The sequence below is a fragment of the Liolophura sinensis genome, chromosome 1, assembly GCF_032854445.1.
Source record: "Liolophura sinensis isolate JHLJ2023 chromosome 1, CUHK_Ljap_v2, whole genome shotgun sequence".
Lineage (NCBI taxonomy): Eukaryota > Metazoa > Mollusca > Polyplacophora > Chitonida > Chitonidae > Liolophura > Liolophura sinensis.
Genome location: NC_088295.1, coordinates 44784254 through 44796386, shown reverse-complemented (window position 1 = coordinate 44796386; position 12133 = coordinate 44784254). Strand labels below are relative to the sequence as shown.

Sequence of the window (12133 nt, the reverse complement as noted above, 5' to 3'; positions counted from 1 at the left end):
AATATTCTTGAGTAAGGCGTAAAACACCAATCAGATAAATAAATCAAAAAAATTTCTGTCAGGGTAAAAATAGGACCCACTCAACAGAAGTGCCAAACAGCAAATAACCATTGATATGAACCAGTGCCAAATCATCTTAGTGGCCTCCTTAATGGTTTCACCAGTTGATTCCTATGCGAAACTTGGCTTGCCTCATGATAATATTCAAACAGCTGTTTGCCTGTACGTAGGTGCTTCATTTTCATATAATTTCTGTTCTTGTGGTGGTACAATGTGTAAAGATATATTTGTCTAGGGGCATTTAAGTAGCTTACCAGTAGTCTGCCAGTTGCTTGCCTCTGGTGAGAATTTGGCAATGTAAATGATTGATTATAGAATTTTATACATGCCGTGAGAACTTTATAATGAGTTGGCTCATTATCATATCCACTATACCAGCTTTATATAAACAAGCTTTATACCTGATTTGGATGCTCCTTAAATGTATGTGCCTAGAACATTCCTAGTTTATCCACCATCATTGAAATTATTGTTGACTGTTTGTCTTAAGATACCTGTATCCTAATTTCAGACTTGATATACTTCCTCAGTTCTTTGGTGGTTTGTGTTGGGCATTGTGGATACTAGTCTTATCTTATTAACTTGTGTTATCAATCCTATGCAGGTTAGGAGACTTCTAAAGATGCACCAGTGTTAAGCCAATAGATTGCCACAAAGAAGGTTTGGTTGATTCTCAGAGTGCACGCAATTTAATTGAAATGCACATTTTGAGGGCATCACTTATTTTTCTAGTGTTTTTACCATTTTTAGAGGACCAAGCAGTAAAATATATACATTTTTGCATTTATTTAAGAATTTACAGATAATGAATAATATGAAATCAATATTGAGGTTTACATGCTGTTGTGTTCTTTTGTTACAAATCTGCGAATTTGATATTCAGCATACCAAATCTCACACACAGGCAATGGTTTTTGTTGTGTTTTTTTTTCTGAAAATAGAAAATCAATTGTAATTCCTCACTGCCACCAGAATGCTGTGATAGTCTCCCACTCTCTTCAGGCCAAGTAATTAGACACCAAAATTTTCTCTTACATTGAGGAAGCTGGGTTCTTATCAAGATCCTGGCTTAAACACTGTTAGGAGAAAGTGTGTGTTGACACGGTGTCTCTTGCAGGGGTGTGTATTAGCACAGAATGAAGCGCTCTCTGTGGAGGGACTGTCTAAGCAGTCTGGCTGGTCCCCATGAGTGGTCTCTCCGTATCAACACATTGCCCTGGCTCCATCAGTCTCCTATTGATTTTTTACCCTATTACATAATAATGTGAGAGCTGGCAGGTACATTGTCTGCTAGAGGGAGCATTTTACGCCCAGATGCCCCCAGTGACATTTACCAAAGCCTTGGCCTCACTTCCACATGGATTCTCCAAAGGCTGCTGAATAAGGCTTTGTTTGCCCCCTCTACAGACACAAATTTGCTTTTGTAAATTTACTTGTTCTAGTGATACATGTACATTTATGTCATACAGTGCGTTAAATTTACTTCTTACTATGATTGGTGTTGTAGCTGAAGGCCCATTCATGCAAGGGATTTATTATTCCTCCTTGGGGAATTTAACAAATCGAAACTGTGAACTGTGTTTTTTGATATTAGTTTAAGGTACAGATCATACGAAAAAGAGATTTTTTGTGTAAGTCAGATTGTGTTGTGTGGGACACAGCTTTATTATTAAGTGGGCCTATGAAGTTGTAGACTGAGTCGAGTTTAACTTTCACTCAGGAGTTCTGTCTGGTGTCTACATGATGGCAACATGGGTCATGGTTTACTCTCACTACTCCTGGGAGTCTCCTCCACCAACACTTTTTCTCTAAAATGATGGCGGTAAGGTATGGGAGGGGGGTTTGGGGTGAATGTCCGGAGGGGAAAATGTCCACCAGGGTAAAATGTCCAGAGAGGAAAATGTGTGGGTGTGTGTGGGAGGGTAATGGGGGGGGGGGTATATGGGGGAGCCAATGTCCGTACCCTCTTCCACCCATATTTTACTGCCATCATTTTAGAGAAACAATATTAAACACCAGTAAAATAAATAAATCATAATAAGAGTGCAGCTTACATATGAACATATGAATGCTGTCATTTGCTTGATGTGCTAGTTTGTCCTTGGGTATGGTCAGAGAAAATATACGAATCATCCATTTATTCGAGAAATCAGACAAATTCATATGTTTTACTAGTATATTTTGGCATGGAGATAAGTGTGAAACTTATCAATAATTATAGGGAAGGCATTATTGAATATTATAGCAGATTATCTTCCCATCAAGACTGTAGCTCCATAACTCAGCATTCATGTCACTTTGACATATTGAGCAAAGCATTTGCCTTTTGACTATAAAGTGAATTTGTACTGGTTTCTGAATATGTAAATTTGTACTGGTTTCTGAATATGTCAATTTGTACTGGTTTCTGAATATGTCAATTTGTACTGGTTTTGTGAACAAAGATCTGTTTTGATAAACACCTCAATTCAGAATCTACATGTATTTGACATATGGGAGGTACATGTACACTGTACATTCTTTTTCTCACCATTAATACATTGCACTTTATACCTGTGTTTGTAAACTCAGAATGTTGTGCGGTAGTAGGTACTTCAGCATCATTGCAGACATCTAGGACTTTTCACTCCTTGCAGACATGTAAGTTATATATATATGCAGTCTCCAGTACCCCCATTTATTGAACAGCATTTGTGTTACATGTAGATCAAGAGGTGATTGTCATATCAGTTGTTTTGGGTGTCATCTTGGATTGTGTATCCGAATATGGTAGAATTTTGTCCTGAAATTTCATCCTTGTTGAGCTTGCTCATTTGCCTTATAATGTGTTTAGAAGGTTTTTTTGAAAGGTAGGAGGAAGTCCTCCTGGAAAAATGCTTGGCACATCAATTGAAGTTTCAGCACCAAAATGAATATTTCATGGCATTTATTTACCTCTAAAAATGCACTCATTTTACTGAAGTGTTAGGTCATTCATTGCATGCTTAGGAAAACAGTAGATTCCACTTAAGCTTCATAGGCTGCTTCAGCTGAATTGTTTTTTCAGGAGGAAGCATATTGTTAACGTTGTACTCATATTCTTTCTTAAATTTCACCTCTGAGGATATCTATTAACACCCTGCTTGTTGTTGTTGTTTCAGATCTATACAGACTGGGCCAACCATTACCTGGAGAAGGCGCGAAATAAGCGTTTCATCTCTGATCTTCAGGAGGACATTACAGATGGTGTTCTGCTGGCAGATGTCATTGAGGCTGTCAGTAAGTAGCCCTCACCCCCTAAATCTCTCACAGTACTTACATATTTGTAGCTTTCATTTATTTTTGCTACGCCTTCGGGCAATCTTTTCAAGGGATATTTATTTGGGTTTATGATTTGGTTTCCTTGTAATAACTTTTAATTTTATCTGATTTTGATATAAATTTTACACAGGTTCACCTTGAAGAACCTGAATTCAAATTTGAAAAACAAGAAGATGCATGTTTAAATTTTGCATATGAAATGACTTCTCTATTTCTGATTGGCAAGTTGGTTTCCTTGCAGTAACTGTTCCAAATGTTGCCCAATGTGGATAAAATTTTGTGTGCAAGGCAAGGCTCATTTTGTGTAAGCTTCGATCAAGTTTGAACACCATATGGGCCCATGCACATATTCTTGAAATTCATTTTAATTCTGATTGGTCATTCGTTTCCATGTAATACGTGCTTCAGATGTTTACTGATTTTGATAAAAGTGTGTGTGCACATTAATTTTGTTGCCCCTTACATCAGATTTGACAACAAGCATAAGTTTTACATATTAAACATGGAATATAATTTTCTAAATTTGCTTGTTCAATTTTATATTTTAGAGCATTATACATGTACAAACATACTGATCAACTGGTTTCATAGTGTAGAAATTCATTTAATGGAATAAATTTATTTTATTTTATTCATTTTTATGGCTGTGAATACATTGGACTCATATTGCATATTGGATTCATAGATTTAATTGAATCAGTTCATTTTACTTATGAATTTACTTGACATTAACTGAGTAAACCCAGGCATTTTGGTGCAAGGAAAACTAGACCAGCTGCCAGTCATTTCCATCCTGATCAACATGTGTGACCTCCCCCACCCCCACTATAGAATATTTCACTCATACGATGGCAGCGAGCATTATGGTGGGAAGAAATTGGGCAGAGCCCGGGGGACACTCACGACCATCCACAGGTTGCTGTGCTGAAGTATGTGTTACGAGTAACAAAATTTACAGATACACAGTAGCATATCAAGGGTGGTTTTGTTACAAGATGGTCGTGTTAACATATGTCAGAAAGTGGCAAGATGGAAATAAGGAAGATGTGCTAATAAGTAACCAGGTGTATCTCCCATTAACGGAAGCATAAGAGTGTAAAGTAAAGCTTAATTCTTTTACTTCCTCCAATGTCGCGGACTAATTTTCTGGTGCATACTGCATATATCCCTGAGGTAGTTTAGATCGGCAATCATGTGTGAAAAAACATGCATATTGACTTTTTACCAAAAACTTTTGTTGAGAAAGATCCAAGCAGATACAGACTATTCATTTGTAAAAGAAAACAGGCAGATTGCTTACTCGTATCCTGATTACAGTGAATTCAAAAATTACCCACAATTTTTGTTCAAAATCAGCAAGAATATGGCTTTTGACAAAGACAAGCTGGAAAGATCATGCAACTGGGTTATTTTGTTTGTACCGTTGTGAGGAATCAAAGACTTCTGTATTAAATCAAGATCTCCAATTTGTTAGAAATTCAGCTTGCCTGATTTTCTGTTATGCTACTGGAAAACTAAATTGAAAAAGAGGTCACTTGGTTCAAGAAGTGTAATTTGCTCTTAGCATTGCGTGTGAACAAACCGCATGTATTTTGGTGAGAAATATTTCAAAAACGTGAACATGGTAATTGTTATCTTTGAAGTTTGATTAAAATGACCTGAGTGAAGGAAAAGCAATCATGTGATCAAAGAGAAATTTGTAATCAGTAATGATACTGTCACACTTTAGAGCAAAGAATGAACAAAGCGTTGTCATTATTTAATGCCACATCCAATATTATACTCTGCTTTTTTGTTAATGTCAGTCACAACTATGCACACGTTGAGCTACACTTGAAATAGACTGTTGAAAGTCATTACCATGGGGTTTCTCACGGTGGAGGTTTTTCTTTTGGCCGTGCTTTGTTTCTTTGTGGCTTCTAACTTATCATATGATTGAAGTGTGCAAACCCCTGGTACCGGTAAAGGTACAAATTCCCATAAAAGATCTATTTCTATCATACATGTATCTATCAGTGGTGAAGAATTGCTTAAAAATTTTGAAATCATGATTCTAATAACCATCAAAATTAAATAGATTGGTATTTAGCCCAAGGCCAACTCTTCCACAGAATTTAACTCAAATCGTTGCTTAACTTTGTACTGTAAAGCTGCTGACAGACAGACGGACAGAAAGAATTAACACCAACAAAAGTATCGACAGAGATGCTTGGTTGTGCATAGGTAATTATTAATAGAGAAACGCACTTTCATGAATTTTGTAAAGAAACAGCCACAAATATTTCAGATTTACATTAAGGAACATACTGTCACTGTCAACTGATTGGTCTCTGTAATTCACATAACCCAGCTACTTTGAGACTTTATAAATTAAAAGAGTCCATGGCAGTCACACTTTACCATAGCAGTTATCGAACTTGCTGCCCTTATACTGCTCCACTGACCTTTGTTGATCATAACCTTTGTCAGCCTTTGCCAAATGTAAGCGCAGACATTGCAAGGGGTAAAAGGATTATCTCCCTTGAAAGACAGCTTGAGTAGCTACATCAATCATCAAATAAGACTGAGCCAGATCAAGATAGATTTTTTTTTTTTTTTTTGATTGGTGTTTTACGCCGTACCCAAGAATATTTCACTTATACGACTGCGGCCAGCATTATGGTGGGTGGAAACCGGGCAGAGCCCGGGGGAAACCCACGACCATCCGCAGGTTGCTGACAGACCTTGATCAAGATAGAAGTGGACTTTGAAAATGTCCTGTTTTATGAATTTGTGTTTGTCGTGGATAGTTTTGTGTTGGACCAGCCTAAGAACATGTTAGTTATTTTGTAGGAAAATTCTGTTGACAGTGGTTGATTTAAGCTATATGTACTCAGTAGGCCATTAATATGTACTTCTGTTCTTTTTTGCTGTTGGCTGCCACTTGACAAAACAAGTGTGAAGCAGTGCCTTGCCAAAATTAAGAAGCCACCTTGACGTCATTCATTTTGCATCTCCTTCGTGAAAGGGTCCATTGTTAACAATGTACGAAGTTGCCGTGAATCAATGGGTCACGGTTACGTATTACAGTCTGGCTTTCTTGTGAAACCCCTTCAGCTTGAGCTCATAGATCTTGTGAAATATCTTTCTTTGTAACAGAAATGATGCATGTGCAGTGGTGTTGTGATGCCGTGATTGCTACAGGACTTTTGGAGGTCACATCTTTGAGTTCCTAACTTATCATCTAAAGGTCATTTTACTTTAAGCTTAAAAATTTACTTTTGTAAATTATGAGAAATTGTGCTAGGTTTTTTTAACAGATTTGAAGCATAGGTTTGGAGGTTGGGTAATCTTAAAGTGTGTGACGGTGATCAGTTAAATCTCATGTAGGATAAAGTTTAGTGAGGCCCAGCACGCATAAGATCACTAATTCATTATCACCTGTGGACACGTGAAGCATTGGGATGACGCATTTGGAGCTAGGATCAGTCACTCCAGGTGTCAAGCCAAGCACCTGTTAAAGGGTCAGATGAACCTCAGGGGTGAGGGATTAGTTCTTGGGATACCTCGTAAAATTTCAACCATTTTGGCATTTTTGGTGGAAGGTGGAACTTAATTGAAATACATAATACAACAATACAGCCTCCAGTTCTTGACCCACATCTCTCCACCTCCTAGAAAAAGAGAAATTTCCACTACATCTAACAGGTTTTGTTTTTTACACTTGTTCTGTTTCCATTTTCTGGGTAAATATGATGCGTTGCTTATACAGGTGAGTTGCTTATACCAGTGGTATTGCGTCCCTTCCCGACTCTCCTGTGTATTTCTTCGTGTTAACTGTCCAAGGGTACTTATACATGTATGCTTTCAGCTCTTGGTAAGGTATTAAAATTAAAACAAAGTCAAAAACAAAACCATGTATTTACCTAGGCTTTACACTCTTGTATAGATGCATTTATTTATTTATTTATTTGATTGGTGTTTTACGCGGTACTCAAGAATATTTCACTTATACATCGGATGCCAGCATTATGGTGGGAGGAAACCACGCAGAGCCTGGGGGAAGCCCACGATCATCCGCAGGTTGATGACAGACCTTCCCACTTATGGCCGGAGAGGAAGCCAGCATGAGCTCATAGCGACAGCGTTGGTGAGAGGCTCCTGGGTCATTACGCTGCGCTAGCACGCTAACCAACTGAGCCACGGAGGCCCCCCTCTTCTATAGATGAACGTGAGCTTACTCATATGTAAGTTTTCTTGGCATACACGTGTATGACTTAGCCCTATAGAGAAATGGACAAAAAATGTGATACAGGACATTTGGAATTGCTATTACAATTGGCAAGTACAGATGGATGAGGAGACTGAGCGAGGAGGCTTTTATGTACAGACACATGCCATGTTTTGAATTAGTGAGATTTGTCTGTAGAGCCTTTCTGTACTGATGTATTTGCAGAGTTCAGTAGTCTGACAGATAAGGTTGGTATTTTTTATGTCTGACATGACATTTATGTAGCATTGTTTGAAACTGTTAATGCAGTCTGCAATTTTTCCAAAAAACCAAATAGCATTTGTAAAACAATAGCTGAAAAAGATGTGTTTTGAGATATTTCCCATCTGTGAGTTCCCATACAGATTAGGGGTCTGTATAGAGCTCTCGAGTTTAACACACACAAAAGATTGATTATGACACGATAGATACAGTTATATCCCCAACAGTTTCATTAAAACTTGCTGCAAAAGATAAAACTGTATACCTCGATTATTTTCACATTCCTTCTTTGCTGAATTGGTCTGGGTGTTTTAATCCATATAAAATTTGTTCTGTTTTACATGCATGTACACAAGTACACAAGAAATTGGATAATTAACTAAAGTGTACAGTTATAAATGATGGTTTAGATTTAAGACTTAATTAAGTTGTGGGTGATGATTAAGGGTAAAAAAAAATCTTTGAACAAACATTGGTTAAAAGATATGATACCATTGTTTCATCAGCATGTACATTTTTAAAAATTTCTACCAAAAGCAACATGGTTCAAAATGGGTTGCTTTATAGGGGAAACAGAATCTGCTAATTCTGATAGGCCGCTAGATGAGGTGGGTGGGCGAGTGTTAGTTAAACTGCGACTGTTGGTAGGGTACAGTAAATCAGGAGGCATTCAACCAGATTTAATTTTGATCCGTAAATATCTAATGTCATTTTTGATATTATTCACAGACAACATCAATGTTTTCTGACCTAAGAATGCTCATAGCGCATTTGGGTTACTGTTTGAAAAAAAAGTTAGGTTTGTGTTTCTTGTATATCCATCGTTCAGCAGTGTGCTGAGAGAGTCCCAAGGTATAATGTCCTTAAAATTATATGTATTTTGGAAATTAATATTGAACATGTAATTGTATATATGTTATGCACTGTAAAAACCTTAGGTTGTAATTTCTTATATCCTAGAGATGATAGAGAGTCTTGTCAGTTTATCCAAAGTTAACCACTGTATAAACATCACCCAATGTTAATTAATACATCCTAGTTTCGTACATGGTGGGATTTCTAAAACCCAAAAGTAATATAAATTATAATAGGGGTTGAAAAAAATCATCAGCTACTGTCAGATTTTGTTAAAGATATATTGTGTTTATTAATTTCTTTTTCAGTCAGCATTACTCTGATAAAAACTTTTTGGAAGGAAAAGATATTTAATTTTGAGGGATGTGTTGTATCAAGGGTATAAAATCTCTAGAATTGACTTGCTTTAATCAGCATTGTCCTTTAAGGGTTAATAATTTTCTTCTCTTTGATTTTTGTCCATGATATTTTCATTATAAAAAATTATTTAAAAAAATGACATCTCATCTTTGTGCTTGATAACTAAGGCCCACCATGTTGGCCTCACAAATTCATCTATTTGGAAAAGGAAGTACATATGTATATGTGGCTATTGACTTTCAATGCCAGGCCTTGATTTCAGGCCATATTCAAGTCTTTGAAGTGCCGCAGTTTTAATTTGCTAAAGCACATACACATAGTATAGTTTGCGAAAAATCAATGAAATAACATTAGGATATCAGAATGTGCACTTAACTACTGTTAGAATACCTAACAACAGGAAGCCTTGGAATAGCAGTGCAAAGAGAATTTGCTGATGGTACATTATTCATTTGTAACAAAAGGTTGAGGGGTGAGGGGAATCAGTGCTGGAAGGAGTGGTTAAGCTTTTATAGCAGCACTGTAATTAGAGAACTACCTGTGTAATACTAATTTTTATGCAAACAACATCCGCCAACATAAATTTGTATCCCTAACACAGATAGCATGGAAGTTTGTATTAACCGATGTGGGAATCAAGGGAGATAACCTCTGCGAACAGCTGGATATCCTGTGTTGTCTTCACTCACAGAATAGGCTATGAACCCCATGTTGTAATAGGAACATTTTTGGGGAATTGAGAGATTAGCTAGCATAGTAGTTTTTTTTAACATAACTGTGAATGTACATTTGGGGGGGGCGGGGCGGGGGGGGGGGTTAAAAATTAAGTAGGTTTCATATAAACTTTGAGCTGGTCATGCATGTACTTGGATGTACAGACTACAGACACAGTCTGTAGCTATTACGGTTCAGCTTTATAATCACATTTTGTAAGATTTTTATTCATGTAATGTATTTTGTGTACATATGTAAGCTTCAAAGCAACCAGGTAACAAAGCAAAATTTATTATAGTAGGAGATTAAATGGGATACCGGCAGAAGTCTGAAATGGAACGTAGCGTATCATTTCAGTGACATTTCACTGCAGCATCAACAGCATGACATCACAGGGGGTAGACCAGATATGTCACAGGGGGTAGACCAGATATGTCACAACGGGTACACCACATACATAACAGTGGGTAGACCAGATATGTCACAACGGGTAGACCAGATACATAACAGTGGGTAGACCAGATATGTCACAGCAGGTAGACCAGATATGTCACAGTGGGTAGATCAGATATGTCACAGTGGGTAGACCAGATACATAACAGTGGGTAGACCAGATATGTCACAGTGGGTAGACTAGATATGTCACAACGGGTAGACCAGATACATAACAGTGGGTAGACCAGATATGTCACAGCAGGTAGACCAGATATGTCACAGGGGGTAGACCAGATATGTCACAGTGGGTAGACCAGATATGTCACAACGGGTAGACCAGATACATAACAGTGGGTAGACCAGATACGTCACAGCGGGTAGACCAGATATGTCACAGTGGGTAGACCAGATATGTCACAGTGGGTAGACCAGATATGTCACAACGGGTAGACCAGATACATAACAGTGGGTAGACCAGATATGTCACAGCAGGTAGACCAGATACATCACAGCGGTTAGACCAGATACATGACAGCAGGTAGACCAGATACGTCACAGCGGGTAGACCAGATACATCACAGCGAGTAGACCAGATACGTCACAGGTGAAACTGCAGTACGCGACGTGTTTCACATCACACAACAAAAGACTTGTGACTTGCAACATTAGCGCCACCTTTTGTGAGAGGAAAATCTGCGCGTGCCCCATTGGCGGTAGACAAGGGGAAAAACTGTGGACTTTAACACAAGAATGAATTCAGCTACATAAAAAAATTCACTTATTAGATATATAAAAATCAACTATATTTTGGAGAAGAAATCATAAATGTTGTAAATAATTACATTACTTGTGCAGTAAATTATCTATGCCATTTGTCCAAGTCCAGCTCATGCTGGGTTCCTGACCTGGGAAGGTCAGCCACCAATTTGCAGATAGTCATGTTTTTTTTAAAACACCAATCAAATAAATAAATCAATAAATCAATGCCATTTATGCTTGTAGATATATATATATATATTAAGTGGATAATGTATCTTTTCTTACAAATATTTCATAAAACTTGAATGATTTCAAAATTTGTTGTTGTGAATGGTGCAAATTATGGTAAACAATCTGCACAATTTTCTAATTAACAATGTGATTTGTCTTGTGACAATTGTTTATATTCATATTTCAACAATTTGACTCCAAAAAAAAAATTTGATTAGTATGAGTTTTTATTGCAGGTATGTGTTTGTGTACTATTAATTATGGTACTAATGGTTGGGCAGTGTGTAGTTATGGATGCTAGTTATGCTAACTATGGATAGTCTCAAAGAAGAAAAAGTGATTGAGGGCTTCGAGAGATACATTGTACATGTAACGTCTATTGATTTTCTGGGACATTGTTGTCTTACGTAGTCTTACCTACTTCTAGTACATGGTTGGGTACAGCAAATCTTTACCCTTAACCGTAGTGAAGATAGTGATCTGTCGAGTTGTAATAGAGAAAACTGGTCCACACAACCTAATGGATGATGGTAAGACTTAGTAGAATATTAATCATTCCAAAGGTTGAAGGTGGAATACAAACTCATCAGTTGCGAGTGAGTCATGTACAAACTACATCGTAACTGTCAAAACTCTTTCAGAGTAGATTCTGAGAGTCGGTGATACTTGATCATAGACTATTATTACTCATGCTATTGATGGCTCTCCTGTTCAATCCGCTCTGAATAATCAACTTTTTACCTTTTTTCCAGTAGGGCTAATTTAACCCTGAAGTGTAGGCTGGAAAAAAAAAAAGAAAATAAAAGACAAAAAAAAAACTTAAGCAGAACATTAGAGTGTACAACATTTTCTCTTGTGGCTAATGCTTCAAGTACGTTGAAGAACTTTTTGCCAATCTGTTTTTTATAGCCATTTGTTGCTGAGCTGGGCTTTATGGTTGTAAGTGAT

General features: G+C 37.3%; 1 protein-coding gene across 4 annotated transcripts in view; it reads left to right on the top strand.

Annotated features, from left to right (window-relative positions):
- The window catches only part of LOC135466787 (neuron navigator 2-like), a 195840-nt gene that overhangs the window by 51437 nt on the left and 132270 nt on the right, over window positions 1-12133 (top strand). For all 4 annotated transcript variants that reach the window (XM_064744503.1, XM_064744476.1, XM_064744493.1 and 1 more), the window contains exon 2: window positions 3201-3318. In XM_064744503.1, the coding sequence (XP_064600573.1) occupies window positions 3201-3318 (118 nt within the window). The remainder of the gene's footprint in view (window positions 1-3200; window positions 3319-12133) is intronic.